The 20057-nt window shown below is 47.6% G+C and overlaps 6 protein-coding genes across 6 annotated transcripts; 4 read left to right on the top strand and 2 right to left on the bottom strand.

The window, feature by feature from the left end:
• Positions 1-1610: 1610 nt before the first annotated feature.
• On the top strand, positions 1611-2036 carry BJ212DRAFT_1226516 (CHAT domain-containing protein; the record flags this gene model as incomplete). The annotated part of the gene is made up of 1 exon (XM_041329459.1): positions 1611-2036. A coding segment is annotated over one exon (426 nt), but the record flags the coding sequence as incomplete, so codon positions are not given.
• Positions 2037-4533: 2497 nt separating this feature from the next.
• On the top strand, positions 4534-7439 carry BJ212DRAFT_78296 (Sodium/calcium exchanger protein-domain-containing protein). Its single transcript, XM_041344067.1, has 18 exons — positions 4534-5027; positions 5078-5212; positions 5262-5293; positions 5343-5417; positions 5471-5478; positions 5537-5555; positions 5607-5652; positions 5708-5734; positions 5783-5848; positions 5908-6050; positions 6101-6122; positions 6178-6506; positions 6556-6750; positions 6804-6826; positions 6880-6965; positions 7018-7083; positions 7136-7177; positions 7238-7439. The coding sequence occupies exons 1-18, from the start codon at positions 4700-4702 to the stop codon at positions 7264-7266; spliced, it is 1671 nt and encodes a 556-aa protein (XP_041194901.1). The 5' UTR covers positions 4534-4699; the 3' UTR covers positions 7267-7439.
• Positions 7440-8552: 1113 nt separating this feature from the next.
• BJ212DRAFT_1479339 (uncharacterized protein) lies at positions 8553-8938 on the top strand (the record flags this gene model as incomplete). The annotated part of the gene is made up of 3 exons (XM_041339859.1): positions 8553-8713; positions 8763-8805; positions 8867-8938. 3 exons carry the CDS (start codon positions 8553-8555, stop codon positions 8936-8938), a joined length of 276 nt encoding a protein of 91 aa, XP_041194900.1.
• Positions 8939-10389: 1451 nt separating this feature from the next.
• BJ212DRAFT_1479338 (amino acid transporter) lies at positions 10390-12455 on the bottom strand (the record flags this gene model as incomplete). Its single annotated transcript, XM_041339858.1, has 11 exons — positions 10390-10569; positions 10619-10685; positions 10742-10827; positions 10885-11343; positions 11404-11455; positions 11507-11541; positions 11643-11823; positions 11874-11934; positions 11979-12043; positions 12095-12153; positions 12213-12455. 11 exons carry the CDS (start codon positions 12453-12455, stop codon positions 10390-10392), a joined length of 1488 nt encoding a protein of 495 aa, XP_041194899.1.
• Positions 12456-13466: 1011 nt separating this feature from the next.
• On the bottom strand, positions 13467-15900 carry BJ212DRAFT_1344780 (kinase-like domain-containing protein). The gene is made up of 5 exons (XM_041335276.1): positions 15593-15900; positions 15433-15543; positions 15298-15383; positions 14797-15244; positions 13467-14746 (listed from the first exon to the last, which is right to left on the bottom strand). Exons 1-5 carry the CDS (start codon positions 15753-15755, stop codon positions 13827-13829), a joined length of 1728 nt encoding a protein of 575 aa, XP_041194898.1. The 5' UTR covers positions 15756-15900; the 3' UTR covers positions 13467-13826.
• Positions 15901-17096: 1196 nt separating this feature from the next.
• BJ212DRAFT_1298460 (uncharacterized protein) lies at positions 17097-17779 on the top strand (the record flags this gene model as incomplete). Its single annotated transcript, XM_041332699.1, has 3 exons — positions 17097-17378; positions 17423-17509; positions 17633-17779. The coding sequence occupies 3 exons, from the start codon at positions 17097-17099 to the stop codon at positions 17777-17779; spliced, it is 516 nt and encodes a 171-aa protein (XP_041194897.1).
• Between the last annotated feature and the right edge of the window lie 2278 nt (positions 17780-20057).

Here is a 20057-nt window from a genome sequence, read left to right as displayed (position 1 = left end):
AAAGGTCGCTTTTGTGGACGCTTGCGAACACGACGATGGTACGCTGCTTAATATAAGTGACTCTAGTTCGTGTGTTTTCTGTTTCTACTGCCAGTGACAGCTCGCACACCGTAGCCCACCATTGAATGTGAGATTGTTCGAGATGCAAATGCAAGCCACGGCGATTTGCCGAATACACGACAAGCGGGGAGGTCTCTCATCTGAACGATGCCGTGGAGCATTTTCAGTTGGTTCTGTTCGGTTGCCCATCCTGACCGTGGAGCAGCTCTCACCAACCTTGCGTGGGCCCGCCTTGCAGGTTTTGCTCAAAAAGACCTTGAAGACAATGACTCTATAATATCCCTATTTCGCAACGCTCTTGCATTGCATCCGAAAGGCCACCCTAATCACCCATCATCGCTCTATCTTCTAACCGAGGCGCTGACCCGGTGCTGCTACTAACAATATACTAACATCAAGTTCCCCGTTGCACCACCAAGAGCTGCATTCCAGAAAGCGGAGCTAAGTTCCTGGTGGTGTTGTCAGCACGTAGCGTGGATCTGGGGAAAGCAGCGCAAGGGAAAGGAGGTGCAGAGAGAGAGAGAGAGAGAGAGAGAGATGGGTCCGAGTGCACGGGGGTGACAGTCACGGTGGCGAATATTGATTATGAGAGGAGTCAGACACAGGTGAGGAGGAAAGAGAACTGAACTGAGTGTGCGCATGCCACACGTCTTCCATACTTCTAGACTGGTGACCAGCCCATCTATGAGGGCAAGCCGTCGTCTCAGACTCAGACTTTCGCTCCCGTTCACCAATATATTGGCAAATCCAAACACAATAAAGGTCACACAGTGAGCTCACAAACTCTTGGAGCTCAGCCAAAGCTCAGCAAGCACTTATCTGATGCATAGCCTAAGCATAGGGCCCCGCGGTTGTCACAGACGAAGTTACTGCTTACATAACAGCAAGAGAGTCCAGACTGGAAAGCTGCGGTAGCTGAAATCCGTTATCTTCAAGGTTTCTCGCGATTCCTCCTTTCACCATCATACAACCACTTGCAAGTGGCAGCGTACTGTGGCCCAGTCATCATCCTCATTGCGAGTAAATACTCGTGCAACGCCTTCATTATCTCAGCATCAGGAAAGCATCTCTCACTCTCGCAGATGTCGAAACGCTCATGGGCGACCTTGCCAGGGAGATACGGCACGCATCTTTTATGGGTCCAAGCGAGTCCAGGACGTATCTGATATCACTCCTGCGGAAGACTTGGGACGAGGTCATGCCACCCGTTGCTAAAGTACTTCATCATGATCTCAAAGTGATGCCTCGCTCCCTAATCTGTCTGTGTCCTGCTGCAGCCCTTACGTCTATTCCTCTCTATGCAGCTCACCCCTTTCGAATGAAGGCCAATAACTTTGGACGGGAACTATGTCTAGAGGACATATATGTCTGCTCCTACACGTCAACACTTTCAGCCCTTATCAGAGCTCGACAGACGATGAAGACGCATGCAACCCCATCGTTCTCCGGGATTGGACAAAGCCAACCAGGCTCAGGGCAAGGCACGGTACTCGCGGCTGTTGACAGAGAGCTTGAGTTCCCAGAAACTTATCCTTCCTTGAGTCAAGTTCACCAATCTTTCTGGCGAAGAAGCTACACAGGCAGGTGTACTCGGTGCTTTGCGACGTAACACCTGGGTACATCTCGCTTGTCACAGCAAGCAGGATTGTGACCAACCTTACTATTCGCATTTTGCCATGAGAGACAAACCTCTCACGCTACTTGATATTATGGAGAATGATGCTCCGCAAGCGAAATTCGCATTCTTATCGGCGTGTCATACTGCTGTCGGTGATCAGGAAACACCCAAAGAAGCCATTTACCTCGCTGCTGGTCTGCAATTTTCGAGGTTCAAGAATGTCGTTGGCGCGCTGTGGGTAGTCGGCGACACTACTGCAAAACACGTCGTTGAAGCTTTCTATCAGAAATTGTTTAAGGATTCGGAGGAGGGTGACATGCCAGACAGTGTGAAGGTGGCCTTGGCACTCAACCACGCTACGTACTCTGAACAACAAGGTGCCACTCGAGCAGAGGATTGTTTTCGTTCATATCGATGTGTAACCCATGTCATATTGCTTTGTGGTACGGTTTTACTGGCCACTGGTGTTGGATCTTGACGCTTGATTTTATGTTGTGCCTGTGGACCTGATGCCGTTGCTATCTTGTTTGCCATTTCGTCTATGTGCTAGAATCGGTTTCAATCGGAATTGTTTCTCGAAGACGGTGCTGGAAATTGTATATAATTTTTGTCATAGTATCATCCTGGCGTAATCCATACATTCTTCTGCTTGCTACTGATCGACCTTCCGGTCAGCTTGAAGGATCGTGGGCGATGATCCCGCTGCCCCTTCGTCTCAAAACATCATTTTCCTCCCCATGCAAGGTGTGCTTGGTTAATTGCATGGGGCACGACAGCAGAGCATTTCCTTGCGGACAGAAACTTCCCTCGCAGCTGAGAGCAATACCTCAACAATATCTGCTCATATCTCGACAGATGGGCTTGACCTGCACAAATCTATCGACTCTAACACTTTCACAACTCCCATTCAGGATGCTGACCACGATTCCTATATCCTTACTACCAGGGTGTCTATCCACGTACGGTCCTTGATTTCCTCCTAAATTATTGTGTCGAGCCCGCCTGCTGAACTTCTTCACATGCGAAACCTAAGTACTTATATTGTGATTGCAAATACGTGCCTCGGTGAGTGTCAAGCCGTTTAACAGAAACGGTCAGATCTCCCGGGCCAATGGAGAACTCAGCGGTTGTTCAACCCATTAGTCTTGTAAGGGCCATATCCCCTGACACAAGTCGATGTATTCTGGAATATCATATGTCACACCTGAGATCTGAGATATAGCACACGCCTCACTTTCACCGACATCGTCACCCAACCAACCGTTTCTTTTCCTGCGTCCGAACCTTGTTCATCCTGCACACCTACTCAAAGACATGCATCCAGTACTCAGCATAGATCCCTGCATCGAGGCGCCAACTCAACATCGAATCCAATGCGACGATGGTGGTGAGGTTCTGGAAGATGTCGGAGAGAAAGGCTGCAACTGCTACGGTAGCGCGCACCTCGATCAGGAAACCTAGGGTTCGCAGGTTGTGTTTTCTGTCCCTTCGCAGTCTGATGGCACCTCTATAAACGCATCCGTGTTCGAAGCAATGCAAAGCTTGTGAAGATTGGGAAAACAGTCGAGTACCGCGATGAGGCCTATCTGAGTGATACCAGACTTGACACACCATTCAGCCGTGTCGTTGAGGAAGAAAGGATAGAGACGGGGCCATGCAGAAACCAGCGACCGGAGGTCGTCATCATCTAGGTGTATACTGTGATTGACACTGGTGTCTACTGCCTAGGCTTTCAAAGCAGGTAAGGGGCACGAAGTTACGCAAAGTGAGAGCGTGACATGTAGGAGGTGGTCCGGAAGTCGAAACGCCACCCGAAGACAACACGAAATCCATTCTGGGCGGGCGGAGGCTGGCGTAGCCCACACTAGTTGGATAGCCCATCATATTGACGGGAGGTGTCATATAAGGTCCTACATTAGCTGGTGATTGTGGATGCGCGAGTAGATGTAGTGGATGTACTAGTATGACTCGAGGACTTGGTGGGGTCATCAATCGCAGGCTCAGATCTTGCAAACGAGTACTCGAGAACCGCCCAATGAGAGTAGTAAGAAGTGAAGTGAAATGAGTGGCGGGTTGGTATCCACTAGCATATGCAGAGAAGCGGGTGATCCTCCAAGCCTTGGCCTGTTAATAGGAATTCGACATTCGCTGTGTGAATCTCGAAATCGCGGACACGTGAAAATGCCCCTGAAGGTAAAGACGAGTCCAGTCCGAGTTCCACGTTGTTGAGATTGAGTGAAAACTTGCGAAGAGCTGGCGCGGTGATGGGAGAAAGAAAGAACAAAGGCAGGTGACCGTAACATGATTTTCATTATCGCACAGGGAAATTAGACGTACTTATCCTACCCACAAAGACCCACCTCCACTAACGTGGGGGTCGAGGACCACCTCAACATCACCATCTAGAATAACCTGTGGAATTGTTCCTTGTTCGACCTGATCCAACTTGCTAAGATCAAAAGCATTTCCTAGAGCACTTCAACTTCGTCAAAGCTTTCATCTTCTTCGGTCCTCTTGAGAGCCCTCGACTGAGAACGGAGGGGTCCATGCGAAAGATGCTTCAGGACCCTGTACAGTCTCGACAGCGATGTCGAAATTAAAATTGTCATTGATCAACGCCAAAAACAGTGACACTGTGATACCGAAAGCGTGTGTTCCAGTACCGTAGACAGTTTTTATGTAGATCATGGGAACTCTAGTAAGCCAGTGTGCTTACACTCTGTGAGTCTTGGATACTCTACCAGATTCTGCCACGCGAGTTCTGCCATAGGCCAGGCACAACCAGACCGGTTGGCAAAACTCCCAAGTTCTGCCAACAACACCACCGGCGTGGCGCACCCCAGGGTCCCCACGGCTGTCCTGTCTTCCACAATAGAACGTAATTTCCAGAAAAGCTGTTTAGAATACGACATTCTTGCTACGGCAGTACCACACACGAGCATGCACTAGTCTCACAGTCAAAGGCTCTTCCAGCGCCAAAGCATTTCAAAGACTGTCCTCCTGCCGCCATTGCCGTGTACCATGGGTACGTTCAGAAGTCATCGCAGCCATAATTTTTCCTCATCATCCTCGCCACCACGGACAGGCTCCCTACGTGATGGGCCTTCAGAGATGGCTCGTTCCACTGCAAGTAGCATTCGTGCGCCCAACGCTGTAGAAGAGACGATCTCGCTTACCCAAATACCATCCGCCTCTGCCAATCAACCACGCATAAGTATTGCAGGCAACAAACCGCTCAATTGGCTGGCTAAATTCAGAAGAGCCGTAACTTCAATGGCGCGGCCGAAAAAACCGATAGCTAAAGCGCCCACTGTGTGGGGGAGCATTCGAGCGATTGTTTTTGTTTCATGTAAAATAGCTTTCTTGCAATCAATGGATTGCGTTAATCCTGTCTTCTAGGGCTAAATGTCTTATTGGTCTTTATCCCGATATCCGTATGTTATCTTTGTCTTAGCTTAGACCATCTAACGCATGGCATCCGAAAGTGGGCTATGAACTTTGCTCTACCCGATCAGCACACTCTTATATTTGTCTGTAAGTACGCGATTCGATCTTCAGTAATTTACCTTACAGATCGCTCCAGTTGCATTTCTGGCTATCATACCACTGGCCAAGGTAACATAGATTCATTTTTCGCTATTGTTCAGGTTTAGTGTGCTTGCAGCTTCTCGCATTCGCGACTGATGAACTGTCGCTACGAGTCGGTCAAACTCTAGCTGGTCTTCTCAACGCTACATTAGTTAGTAGTTCATGTATCAGTCCTTTATCCCGCTGAACTTCGATGGCTTACAGGGAAATGCGTCAGTAAATCCCTGCCCAGTTGATCACTTTCTCATATTGTTTCCTTTTTACGTACAGCGTCGAACTCATCGTATCAGTACGTCGTGCTATCCAGCAGCTTATATGATGACCAATTGACCGATTTTAGATCATCGCGCTCGCGAAGTGTCAGCTTACAATCGTTCAGTCGTCCTGTATGTGTCCGACGGTTTTCAGCCTCCCTTAACCCGACACGTTTATTTCCTATAGTGGTGGGCTCTATCCTGAGCGATATATGTTAGTGTTTAAGCTTACTGTGACGAAATCAATTAACGTGTACTGTAGTACTGGTACTGGGCATGTGTTTCTTTGCCGGTGGTCTCCGCTTCTCGGAACAGGGATTTGGTCAAAGTACGCAGTTGCTTGTTTCAAGTTAGACCCAACTGCTGATGCTCGCGTCTGTGATTAAGGTGCTGTGCAACTTAATTCATCATTACTCACCATCAGCGTGATTGCTGTTCTGTTACCTGGGGCCTTTCACATGGCTCTGCAGGGCCAGCCGGAATATAGCGAACTGTTGACTGATTACAACATATTGAAAACTAGCCATGGCGTGCGTGAATTACTATACGTGATGTGTTTGGTCTTACGTTCTTCATATAGATTGCAATTATTCTCCTTTTCAGTAGGTAAACAAAATGGTTTTTTGGCAGTTAACTAAACCCATTTGAATTACCCAGTCTACGCATCTTATCTGGTTTTCCAGTTATTATCGCACAAAACACTCTACGACGATGACAATGAAGATGTGCAACCAACCAAGGGTTACACTGGCAAGAATCTGTTCCAATTGTACAGGACAGGTAGGAATATTGAGGACGGTGAAACAATGTCTTCCCCGAGTTCGGCACAGGATGGAGAGGCAACCACAACGTTGCCCCACCCCGCAGATGCCAACCCTGACGTGGAATCTGGGACTCATTCCACAGCATTGGTAGAGACTGAGGCTCCTGAACAACCACTAATGAGCCTCACTGTGTGCCTTTTGCTTTTGGTTGTCGTAGCTGTGGTACGTGCTTGCTGTGATAGTTGCACGAAGTTCTCAAAACTCGCTTTAGTTGGTCGCTGTTACTGCAGAGTTCCTCGTTGACTCAATTGATGGCTTGGCTTCATCTGGGTCGATCAACAAGGAGTTTGTTGGTATTATTTTGCTCCCGATCGTCAGTAATGCACCGGAGCATGCCACCGCAGTTACGGTATCCGTCAAGGATAAACTAACTTTAAGCTTGAGCGTTACTGTGGGTGCGAGTATTGTGAGTTCACTCCTGCAGACATAACTAGATCTATGGCGAATCACCATTTTCAGCAAATTGCGCTCTTTGTGATTCCGTGCGTCGTGCTCTTGTCCAACTTCTACGTAGCATTCATTCAGATGGTTTCAGATTCGTCGTGACACTTGGCTGGATTATGAATAAGCCCTTGACACTTCTCTTTGACCCGCTGGAGTCCATCGTATTGTTCCTTTCCGGTGTGTTGATGCGTTGATGCGGGAGAACGTACTAATCGGAAGGAGAAAATAGTCCTCACTGTCAATTACATCGTGCAGAACGGCAAGTCAAATTGGTTAGAAGGGATGATCCTCATATGTAAGTTTCTATGGTATTTTTAGGTGCGCTTCACACTCAAGGCGCTCTCTAGGCTTGTACATGATTTTGATTGTAACGTTTTGGTATTATCCTGGTAAGTCCCTCGTCGATGTAACCGAAGACTGCCCCACATGTTGAATGCTGTTCTCGCTAGGTACTCAAGGGATCTTCCCAAGTTATTAGGCCAAACTCGGAGTATCTTTGATGAATGGAGGACTACCATGAGTTCAGTATGACTAGGCTTTCGACCTGAGCCACTTCCTTATCAGATCATATTCGGTACCACATACCTTCAACACACTAGTCACCTGTCCCTTCTGTCTAGTGCCAACTGTCACTATTGCCATGCTCCTTTCTTTCTGATTTCCATGGTTTGCACTAGGAACCTAGCCCCGTCCTTATTCTTAGGTGATTGCTGCTGCGCAGATCGTCTTGAGAGAGGAACAGAGGATTTCATTCCAGTTTGCTACTTACCTTTTAATCGGGGGTAAAACTTCGTTTTCGCAGATTTAATCTGAGGGAATTTCAATGACCATGACCGCGTACCGGCACGGACCTACGCAGACTCGACCAGCAATATTCGCTGACAATCTTTCCATGCAGTATCTGCGCATGTCGTTCTGCTCAGATTTTTATCAGTTACATTCTTGTTATGACCTCAGCTTGCAATTTAACTGCACCGTGTTGTCTGTTTTTTTATCTATCTTATTTCAGATAAAATCAAACCTATCTTCTATCTTCAGTGAGATGCAGTAGGTTATCATTGATCAAAACGTTCGGTTCTCCCATCTCCCGTAAGTTTAGACTGGCGAAATAAAATAGTAACAGTGAAAGGCATATCCACCAATCGCATGCAGAGTGTGCTAAAGCGTTCGTAAGTGTGCGTGACGTGCGCAAGTTATCTTCATATCGATAGGTCAGAATCTAGAAAATTCACTTAACCGCATATTGGAGCGACACCAAACGTTTTACAGGGGTGCTCACGCTAGCTACTTTTGTAAGTCGCGTGTCGTCATTATTACTTGGGGAGTCGAAGGAGAACCGAATTTCTTAGCAGCGAAGCGAGTTACACCGAATAGCTGTAAGCGTTCGTTTCATTTCAGCGATTTTTGCAGATCTAGAAGCAACACTTACAGCTATCTTCATAACGATAGACCAGAATGTAAAAAATTCACCTAGGCTGCTTATTGGAGCGACACCAAATGTTTAACGGAGGTGCTCATGCTAGCTACTTTTGTAAGTCGCGTGTCGTCATTATTACTTGGGGAGTCGAAGGAGAGCCGAATTTTGTTTAGCAGCGAAGCAAGTTATGCCGAATAGCCTGAGGCAAGTTACATTATAACATCCCCGTGTTTACGTTCGCACTTGAAGCAGAGACAAAGCGAAAGCCTCGCAAATTGCGTCAACTTTCAGCCTATAAAAGACCTGCATGCTATGACTTTGCACCACTCACTGCAACAAGCTCCATGATGTTCACTGCTCGCTTCACCGTCCTTGCACTGCTCGCCTTCCTCGCTGGCGCCAACGCGGGATGTGCAACGTGCCCGGAAACTTTGGAAGTTGACGGTAAGGTGGCCTACGAGTTAGTCAACAGCTACGTGAGGTCCGACGACGGGTACACAGATTGCACGTACGTCACAATCACACATCTTCGAGCAAAGTGACTAATGGGCCGGCAGTTATGTAGGTAAATCGGGCGACGAAGTGGCCTGCGAGTATGCGGTACGTACTTCTGGATGTTGTGTAGCTCATCGTTCTCGTTTGACGTGTTGGCGGATATCAGAACGTCGGCGTGTTGGAGGACGGGGATGCGCTGTGCCCGAAGGTGTCAAGGATGGATGGGTATGGGTGCTGAGCCAGATGTAGAGTGGAAGAGGGGACAAGATACCCAATGAGAGGAGTGATATTAGTCTGCAGACAGTTGAGCCTATACCGAGCAGATGACCATTGGGTATATGCCCAAGTTGAGATCTCATGGATGCATGCATTGCGAACTCCCTTCATCATACATACTTTGCCTTGACCAGCTTACAATTGAAGGATGGAGGTGAACAAGCTTGTGGTCATGGTGGACGTTCAACGATAGTGTTCGTGCTAGGATATACACCATCCAGCGCTTTGAAGGCCGAGATAAGCATTGTGAGGATTCTTCTGCTCTGCTCACCGGGCCACAATATCACAAGAATGCTAAAGGTATGGTAAGGGTAGTGTAACTCTGATTAAAACAGATGGACAACGCACTATAGTACATTTATCATTGATTCATCATGGATTTGATGCATCTGCGTTTGGACACACTTAGATACTAGGATGTCAATGGGTAGTCGGTATCTACATAGCTTGTAATGTGTGTGCAATAGCAGGGTTAGTATCTCGCATGAGCCAGCTTCAAGAATTCCTAACGATCCCTCCCGCACATGATCCGCAAACAGAGCCGTCTCATCCAAAGCCCCCTACTCACTTCCTCGCATGCTAGGTAGATACGACTGGGTAGTGGGAGGCCGCGAGCGTTTGATCGGCTGATGGTGCGGTGGAATTGGTTGGTGCTACGATGTGAGATTGGTTCGACGTGAGATTAATTCCAATGGTCTTGATGTTACGATTAGATTGTGTATGTGCAAGGGCGACATGCCTGCTCGTATTAGATACTATTTGCACCAATAGTGTATTGTTATGGTTTCAGGGTATATAGAGCTGCAGGCGCAACTTTGAAAGGATTTGAAAAGACAACAAAAATGCAACTCACCTACATTGGTACCACGCTATTCGACTGCGGTCTAACCGCAAAACACCCTCTCACCCGTCAGATATCCTAGAGTTTATGCGTTCTGCAGAGTCTGAGAGTCTAGATCGTCCGGTAAGTACTGATATACTTGTCAAGTTTGACGGTGAACTAAGGACTTTGAACTGGCGCCTGCACGTGACTTACGACGCTACACTAAGGTCCTTTGATGTTGGATCATCTTGATTAATTGATTCCTCGTTGCATTTGTTGTAGAAGTTGTTTTATGATGCCCAAATTATGAATAACCGAATACTGTGTCAAGACCCACCTGGCCCTGGGCACCTTGTCAGCAGGTACACATGCAATATACTTTCGATGTTTCATGCGCATGAATCTGTTTCTCTCATTGAAAGTCGTATCGCTGTAAGCACGCCGGCTTACCTGAGTTCCCATAATCGGTGCATATACTGTCGCTGATGCTGAAAGCTAAGCTTTCAGTATTTCACCTTTTGGTGTAACGGTTATGCGGGCGGCAGTCTGACCATGTTACAATCGCCGAGCCAGCCCTGGCACTCGTGATATCATTTAAACGTTGTTAATGTTTTAACAGGGCCTTTAAAGCTATGTTTTCCCCACCAAAACCAGTTGATCGTGATTATGACCAAAAGACCGCCCACAGCAACAATTGCGTAGTTCATGTTGAGGACGTTCGCTGGGTATGCCGTAGGTAGGACGAATAAAATGCAGACGAAAACGCAGAACTACAGAAATAATCAATGGCCATGTGTAATCAATGAAGGGTTTATGCACCGAAAAACCTGCAACGTTCACTGGCCATGACCATTTTCCGAGGCAAAAAGGTCCAAAGTCTTCAATGCTAAATCCAACACATAAGTTAAACGAAGCTCGGATACATGATTTTCAACAACGAACGAGTCAGGCCAGAACACGCGAATGATGATGGGTTGCAAGTAGCTCAACATCACTGATATGGCTGCTGAGGATAGCATGGCGTCAAACTGTGAATACGGAAATGCTATCAGAACAAAGCATCTGAAGAAACTGGTTCGACTGACTGCAACCGCAGACCCGATGTAGGCACACGATATAATGCATCCTATCAAGACGCTGGTCCATACACCCCAGTATGGTGCTTGGAATCGGTTCAAAGTCATAAATTGTTTTTTCAACGGGAACGCATTATCTCTTGCAAGCGCATAGAACAGCCTCGAGCTTGCAGTAAAATTTGTAATTGCAGCCATCACTTGGGAAAGCATCACCACAACCAGACATAGTTGCGCCAACTGGGGCCCGACAGCATCATAGAAGAGTTGAGAAATTGGGATGGCGTATGTGGTGGCCTGAACGGATGCGATGTTCTGGACTGCGAATAGAAGTGAAAGCATGTACGCGAGACCAATTAACCAAGAGCCTGCAATGCTGCCTGCCACAGCGAGTGGGGCCAGTATTTCTGCGCGTACAGCTTCTTCTGCTACTTGAGCTGCTGTTTCACATCCCTCGAGCGTGTATACAGCCTACGGCACGGTAGCGCGATGAGTCACATTTTCCGTCATGCATACATAATCAAACCTGACCTGAAGAAACCCGAGGAGCACGACAAAGCCTCTCGATTCCCAACCGGTGAAGCTAGTCTGCCAGTCACTAACTTCGTCCTTTGCATAGTAAGCAAAAGCTCACTTTTGAAAATTCGTGAACACGAAGTCAGGAGAATTCTATCATCAGGATCAGGTTTCGCCTGTAGAAAGTTCGCCATGCATATTGTGAGAACTTTACCTTAACGGGCGCTTTCACCAAGCAGGGTGATGGTCAGTACAAGCGTCCCGCCCAGTGTCCACCAGACATTAAACATGCTCATTTGTCCTATAGCCTTCGTGCCGATGGTGTTGACAATGCCAGAGAATATGTTCATGGCCCATGCGATCGCAGTGATTTCTACTCTCGTCAAAGTCCTTCCTTGTCCAACCTCTGCCATTGATGCAAGATATAGAGCAACGCTAGATGACAATTCGCAGGCCATGGATCATATGATGCGAATGAAACTTACGTCAAATTTCCGGCAATGCCAGTAAACACCATAGCCATGGAATAAAGCCACCCAGTAAAGACTGATTCATGAGCCACCGCGTAGAGAATAGACGTTGAAACTTACAGCCGAGGATAGGTATGTCTGGTTTCATTTTGCAAACCCAAAAGTAGAGTCCTCCCATTGTCGGGCTATGCGACAACTCAAGCCGCGGCTCTAGCAGGGTATAACGATTTACTTACTATGTACTGCAAATTTCTGCGAGACTTAAGGCGATCAGAAACATAAAGAAACTGCATATCTGCACAGAATAGCAGCTTGCATCGTTTTCAGGCAGACTGAAGCGCAAACAAAACTCACATTCCATCCCCAGAACAGGCCAACCGGGCCTCCAGAAAACAACCCTGTCTGAAACGCACTGCTCATTCCAGTCAGAATGCCGATGGCGCAGAACGATATCCCAAGCACTTTGAAGAGAGACATCTCGCGGCGGAATTCAGACTTGTACCCCAGGTCTTGAAGGCGTTGATCAGACACGGCAACGTCGCGTGCTTCTTCCTTGTCCTCTCCCACACTGGAATCTCGACGTTCTAACTTGGCCATGGTGAACGTGACACACTGATTGTTGTGAGTAGACGAGGGGACCAGCGTTATATGGTGACTGGTAGAAAAATGACAGCAGGAGATAAGATATAACAAACAACTCACTCACCTTCAGATAAGGGGTGTTTACTTTGGACAGTACATATCACATTATATAGCTCTGAATGAGCACGCGCGAGAGTGCTTAAAACGTACCTTGAAGTTGACAAGCAACCGGTCGCCGAAATACCGACTGGGACGCTCTGTCAAGTGTATGTATTGGTGTGAATGAGGGTTATCTTGTTATCTCTGCAGAAGTAGAGACCATGAGTTTGTAGAGCTTCAGATGCGTCACTTGACTTCTTATCGTAAATTGTTAGAATAATATTAATCACGTTTAGTAAGGATTTTCACTAACCTTGAGAGAAGGCACCATTACATGTACTAATCAGCGTAAAGTCGCGTATCGTGTAAGTAATTGTATGTTCGTCTGGCTGCGCAGACGCTCGTCGTGACTAGCCAGCAATCGAGATAGGCACTCTAGGGACACACTTGCGACAAACCTCTGAGTATGTGTTTTAATTCCCTGATGAAGCAAGTATGCAAGACATCACTAATAAACTTCAGCCTTGAAGCCAGACGGACGTCGTTTATCCTGCGATACTATGGGCAAGTTCGATAGGGTGAGTTAGCTAATCAGGTGGACGACACTGGGCGTAAGAGTTCGTTCGAACGTCCATTATGATCAGGATTCAGAACGACTTTCCATCCATCATGAACATAATGAGGTTCGAACATTGACAACACCTGCTGCTTGGGCCGAGTACTCCCTGATGTGTTTGTAGGTAGTGATGGCGTGACAGCCTGCGACGCTTTGTAGTCTTCCCTAGCCAGGTCAATTGAAGGAAGGATTTTATTAGTTACAAGTACATGCCAAGCCTCTGAGAGTCTGAGTTTGTCCAGTCTCGATCAACAGAAAGAAAAACACTGACGCGGACGGACTGACTTGAACGTGAGCCTATGCATTAATTCGCACGGTCATGCTTCCAGCGGACGTCCGTGCGCACCGCGCACCGCAATTCGTGTTCGGTGGTATACTCTATGTACAACATATACTACCGCACTCTATGTATTTCCCAAATCCCTAGCAAAGCGAAATAACCCTACAGTGTTAATGTAAATACAAGGAAGATAACGCAAAAGCTCAAAAGCAAACATCTATACGACAAACTATCTAATCGCGACAAACTAATAATTACCATGAGTCATATCATAATGAAGGTCCGTATCCCCTTGCACAACAAAGATAAAGTCGTGAAAAAAACCATAGCAGTAGTTCTAAAGAGACCAATGAAAACTCAAAGAAAGTGATGTTAAAGAATCCGAACCACCTTACACTCGCACCTCAGGTGCAGAGGGTAAAGGGACCGTGTCTCTGAACGGCCACCAATCCTGAGGAAGAATCTCCTCCAGTTGACTGGTGAGCGCAACGGGAAGACGACTGCGCGTGCCTTCAAGTAATGCCCGCTTCGATGGGTACTCATGCGGCGACACCCATCCGTACAACCGCATGCCAAATGTCGTACGCACGTCGTCCAAGAAGTCATGCCAATCTACATACCGATCTCGTTGACGCTTCAGCTCTTGCACTTCCTCCCGCGTGAAGCGCAGCGGACAGGGCTCGTTACTACGAGAGAGTTCTGTCCACCGGCTGAAGATGTCAAGCAGCGCGAGGCGCAGCGGAAGAATGCCGTCTTTCCATGTCCGGCCTGCTGCGCGGACAGGCATTGTTCGCGCCTCGCGATCGCTAATGCGATAAGGGTATAGCTGTTTAATTTCATAGAGTTTATGAAGCATCTGCGCCTTGTGATCCTCGCGCATCATAGCCTTGGTGTCTTGGCTCATGACGGCGTACTCGGGAGGAAGTTTAGGGAAATCGAGGCCTGAAGGAAGTCCGGCACCATCGCAAGCTAGGAAGGATGGACTCGTCATCTGAAGATATGCAGGACCAGCCCAACAGCCTTGCCAGTCAATGATGCTAACCACACGACGCTCCTCATCGTCAGACACGAAGATATTGCCGGGGTTAAGGTCAGAATGCCACAGGTTAGATGCAAGGACCTTTCGTGTGGATGGCACGAGGGCGGGGATGATTGAGCGATACTGTTCCAAGCACTGAAGATGCTCTTCCTTGAGCTGAGGACCAGAGACATTACGGAAAGGATCATCATGAATGTTGGGCTTGGCAAAACGTGAGATCCATGCCTCCTCGCGCAAGGCGAGGGAGCGAAGGTAATCCTCCGGGGATGACCCTTGACAAGCATTAGCAACATGCTATAATTACAGTGTCAGAGATACGCACACGGTCCTCTGTCGAGATCCATAGTCGCACGTTCATCTTCATAGAAATTGCGATGGGCTATAGGACCTATGCAAAACTTTTCCTCCGAACCGAACCTACGTGATCCGTGAGCATACAAGCGCGGAGCCCGTTTCGACTCGGGAATATCATCCCTGTAGTATAGGCTACCATACTGCGCAAACTTTGCGTTCAGCATGTTCTGCTCGAGTGCTACAATCGAATTGACGACGTTCTTCTTCTGACGTGAGTCCATGGTGCGCCAGACGGTGCTAAGCTGGACGCCCGGAGCGGATTCCATGATGATGTATTCTGCTCCGACACCATTATTGGCAGCGTGGGAACTCCAGGCTAGAATCTTAGGCACAGGAATTCCCAGATTGTGGCGGACGAAATCCATTGTTGCAACCTCACTGGAAGTCATGAGGTGGTCTGGACCCGCAATTGGGTTCTATGAATGAAAATCAGCACGAGTAGCACCTGTATGCATGTGATATGACTTGCCTTGATACGGGCAGCGACCTTTTTACCATTTGCGAGAGTCACCATTAAGGTCTTGTTAAACAGACCTTCCTTTTTCTCCATGGACACTACAGGGGAACCGCAGACAGAGGCAATAACACAATGCAGAGCAGCGACAGTCAAACTTGATGTAACGCTGAGCCATCTGCTGAGATTCATTGTACAACCACCTGCCGGAGGTATATCGGAAGAGATTCTCATTATATTCGGTTCCCAAGGAGGTGACAACTGAAGGTTTTTGAGTAAAAAGGAACGGCCAAAATGCCTCATTGCTTACCAGGAGGGTGTGGAAGAAGTGGTTGGGGTGGACCCGGGGGTGGTAGAGAGAGATAGGAAGGAGGGGTTATGGAGACTGCGGTAGCCAATTTTCGAGAGACATTTGTGGGCTTGAGAGCGGTCCTGACGATGCGGATAGAGGCAGGGCTTCCCAGTACTTTCATAGCAAGATCATGCGATCTTCTGAAAAATTATGGGTGACGGAAAGTCAAGACAAGATAAAATAAAGGTGAGCAGGTTGATTATAAAGGGAGAGAACGAGAAAAGATATTTAAACAGTTTGTTTGGGAATCCGTAATAAATATGCGGGGAAAGTGACACGATCGAGATCTTGTCTCACGGCGTCTCCCAAACACCTAGCCTGGCCCCGAGGTCCGCAGTCGTGATGCTCATAGCATTATCATAACGCTAGTTAATATGGCAGTTCACCTTGCGGCCAATATTTTCAGTTTCATTCTATCCGATGCTCTAGATCAGTCGGTTTCAATTACTCGTATCTAGTAGCGGCGACTAGTAAGTCCTAGATATTTGCCCAGACTTTGAAGATCATGTACCTGACTCAGAGCGCAGTCACAGAGCTTCGCGAAGGTTTCGAATTAACCTTGACTGCTATAATGGCGCTAATCTCTTCAACCTAACTTTTACGTTGCTGTTTGAAGCCCGGAAATTTGGATCCTATTTCAAAAACATCGTCAGATGATTCAGATCATTGCGGAAATGCCCGCTGGCCTCAACCTTGCCTCGACCTCTGCTTCCACGGGGCACTTTATTATGAATCAGACCATTCTTTTTCTCACATCATGACCGGTCCCAGCCTTATCTCGAGACCCGCGAATTACAAACGTTGCTCATCGAATACATAATTGGTACGTCGGCGCAAATAGTCGTAAGAGAACTTCCCTTGATGCCGTCTGAACCCTAGGATTTGTCTCTTCACGTACATCAGGAAGCCGCACAGATGACATGAGATCACGCACGTTTCGACTATTACTACTCTATGACAACTTGATTGCTCAGCTGCTGCGCGGCGTACTAAGATTCCGAATGTTGGTTTCAACTTGAAGTTGTTTCAAGTTGTCGAATTCAAATTGTTACTCACAATGTTTTCTTATCAGTTCCTATAGGCTATCGCCCATCCTCAAGCCTCAATCACAGCAGGCACTTATGATAAGGCTTCTCAGCTGATTCGGCGGGTATGTGCGACTCCCACGAAGCGTGGAGGGTTCTGATCCAAGTCGGATGGCAATCCTTTCTCATCTCTACGACTTATCACGATCATAGTCTGTTTTTTTTTTGGTTGTGCGATATCATTCGTTCGCGTGTGATGTACGTTATCTGCATTGATATCGTTCTCCTCGTGCGTTGACGTCTGGTCTCCGATGTCGGAACTAACCAATTCTCATGATTATGCGTGGACTGTCCCTCTCTACTACATTTCAAGCCTGGCCGGCCTCTCGCGCCCTTCATATCAAGACAAATAGAATAACCCTGCAGTCTTGGTGTATATGTCTTGCGCGTGCGTTTTCAAGAGGAAATTTCTATCACTTGTGTTACCTCAAATTACGTTAGATCAACAGGCTGCGATCAGCCTCCGCGATTACTCGCTGGTGAAATTTCTGGGTGATCTACATCTTGTGCCTGTGCCAGATGCATCAGCGGCCTACATGCATTCGCTTTCCTCAAGTGCTCAAACTCACAATCGATGGTCCATCCCTCCCATGTATGTCATGATCTTGATGCTGTTCCCGACATTTCAGAACACCGTCAGAAGCTGGCAGTCCGGGACGGTGTATCGATACTTTAAACCTTGATATCAACTTCGATTCGTCAGGGCCGTGGAAGTATGGCTTCAGAGAAACGATGCCAGAAGGAGACTGGAGAGACGGATGAGACCCGTTTCGACTGGGTGCCCTTCTGGGTCAGTATCCCTTAGCCAGGCCATCTAGAAAGGAAACAGTCTTTCCGGCTTGATTATTGCTGAGCCACTACTGGCATTTCCAATTTCCCGAACTCGTCACCGATTCCTTACCAACGATACTAGTATCTCAAGCATAGCGCAGAGGCCGGGACCGGCGCGATCAATGCCAGTATCTCAGTCATTCTGATCACGATTCAGGGACCGGCGCGAATTGCGCGATCAATGCTAGTCCACTACCTCCGAGGCGGATTTCCCCACAACGTTTATTGATTTGTCGGCCGTCGCTGACCGGTCCACCTCCGTTTGGTGACGTCCGAGGAACTTCGGGTCGAGATCTCATCGCGAGAGTTTATGACGGTATATGCCGATAACTTCGTAACAAATACTTCTTGGCCCTTGTCAGCCTGTAGTCATTTGCGGTGATTCTTGGTAATATCCCCACCTAGCCCCAATTCTACTTACTAGTACTGTTTTATTCCGACTCACATGTCCAACTCCATTCGTGATGGCATAATCAACCAGCTGCCTGTTACATATCCTCACGCAAGTCACTGGGCTGATGCGGATCACGAAACTACCCGGCGACGAAGCTACTTACCAGATCCCCCTAATCAACCCATTGTAACAGGGTTGTAAGTATCGACCCTGGCTTCCTGCACGGCATCATCAAGCCCGGATCAACACGGCTCTCCAACCTTCCGCACCTAAATCCTTCTTTGATTGTAACAAACGTCGCGGTAACCCGAACTCAATCGCATATGACATACCGTAAGTTACAGAAGAACTTCTGGATATCAGACGCGAACGAAGACGCGGGGAGTGAGCTATAAGATAATATTTTATCCCAGTCTCAGACCCTCGGTGAAAGGACTGAGATGTTCGTACGACCGTGGGCACGCTCTTTTGAGATATGGGTAGAATAGGAATAACGAACGTATTCTTTTGAGGGGCTCTGGCCAACGGCGACTCATTGTGCTCGTATATGGTCCGACGTCAACGAGCTCGCTCCTGGCGCCTTGGCTGCTACTGACTCCAACAAAACTGTCACCTGTTTGATGGAATACACAAGACAGAAGTTCTATGGCACGACATCTTTGAATCTCTTCTCACACCAGGGTTTTTTTTAATACCAGCTTTTTGTCCATTAATTAAGGATGATACCCTATGTAGAATAGTACTTTCTAATCTATGAGACCCGAGTTGGTGTCCCTTCTGATCCCTGGAGTCGTGATATCCCAGGCGTTACAGCTAGTACTCGTTATGGCTGTAGTTCGTGACAGCGCCAACACCTGCTGGGGAGTACAAGGGAGTACAGCGTTGATTGAACCATCGTTATGATTAATTTAAGAAGGGCCGAAACTTCCCCATAAAACAATGTGGGGCTTTGTGCCGCGCACTAAATCTGGATCGGTCAGTCATTAATCGTTGGTTGCCGCACCTCAGAGTCACGAAATGGTGATACGTCAGCGAACGTACTTCAAAGTTCATAAAACTTTGTCGTTGTCAAGCAATGTGTTCATACTTGACCAAACCTTGGACCTTAGCTGCGATGACGCACACCCCGTACCTTTAGACCTGAAGTAAGACAAAAAGCAGTTTCTTTCTATTTGAAGGCAATGCCGCAATCAAGCTCCGGAACTCACATGACCATGCGCTTTACGCCATCCTTCTTTAGCCTGCCACATGTCAATGAAACGTCAAGTTGACTTTGGGCTGGTCTACTATAGGATAGGCGCTGCCAGTGCCGCACTAGGCCGCACTGCACCCAAGAAAAATTTACCGTAGACTGCTTCCGGGTCAAAATTCCACTCACGGTAAGACTGTTCATTTGCAAATATTTACTTGCGCCATGGGGAGTCTGATTTTCCGAGCATCATCCCCACTGAGTCTACGTTCCCTGTCGCAAAAAATTTCGGTTCCCTGGAACCGAGTCCACCGTCCCCTGTTACTCGTTAATATTTGGTTGCCTAAAATTGCATTACTTCGAGGTATGAGCAATCACCGTTCAAACTGCGTGTACAGTGACCCCCGTCACCTCACCATCCCATACTTGTCCGAGGGGGAACACACGTTAGCGTCCATAGCGACTTGCTGATCCCCGAGTAGTCACGGTAGCGGTACCTTGAGGAGATACCTTGTATTCAGTAGTTGTGTGTTGAATTATATCTGTACTGGGCTCTAACTCACAAGTGCGACGCTGGTCGACAAGTCGAATAAATGGTCGCGAGGTACCACCGACCAAACCACGGAGTTGTCGACAATCAGGTTAGTCCGAGACGTGGGATTCGTTGAAGTAGTCTGGATGCAATGTCAAGCGGGTTGAATTGAAGGCGGCGAAAAACATCGTGGGGTCAGGGTTATATCGGGTTAGAGGTATGCCAACTGTAAACAGGCTATCAGCGCTAATAATTGCCACATCTACTAGGTAGGAAATAAATACCAAGTGTTGGAAGTTCCTTGTAAGTAGAAATAAATTTTCAGGAGAAAACATGAGATCCGCTGTCGTGAAACATGCACTATTTAGCATGTCTCTCCCACTCGGGACCAA

Source organism: Suillus subaureus (assembly GCF_016647635.1).
Source record: "Suillus subaureus strain MN1 chromosome Unknown BJ212scaffold_10, whole genome shotgun sequence".
NCBI classification, from domain to species: domain Eukaryota; kingdom Fungi; phylum Basidiomycota; class Agaricomycetes; order Boletales; family Suillaceae; genus Suillus; species Suillus subaureus.
Note: the sequence above shows the minus strand (reverse complement) of the source record. Positions and strands in the feature narration are given on the sequence as shown.

Bases quoted from the DNA above. Each gene is read 5' to 3' on its own strand.
- BJ212DRAFT_78296 (XM_041344067.1), top strand. From the start codon at position 4,700: ATGGGTACGTTCAGAAGTCATCGCAGCCATAATTTTTCCTCATCATCC. The intron at 5,849-5,907 runs GTACGCAGTTGC...TCTGTGATTAAG, and splicing joins GGAACAGGGATTTGGTCAAA to GTGCTGTGCAACTTAATTCA. The intron at 6,827-6,879 runs GTGCGTCGTGCT...AGATGGTTTCAG, and splicing joins ATTGCGCTCTTTGTGATTCC to ATTCGTCGTGACACTTGGCT.
- BJ212DRAFT_1344780 (XM_041335276.1), bottom strand. From the start codon at position 15,755: ATGAAAGTACTGGGAAGCCCTGCCTCTATCCGCATCGTCAGGACCGCT. The intron at 15,544-15,592 runs GTAAGCAATGAG...AAAAACCTTCAG, and splicing joins ACTTCTTCCACACCCTCCTG to TTGTCACCTCCTTGGGAACC. The intron at 15,245-15,297 runs GCAAGTCATATC...TTTCATTCATAG, and splicing joins AGGTCGCTGCCCGTATCAAG to AACCCAATTGCGGGTCCAGA.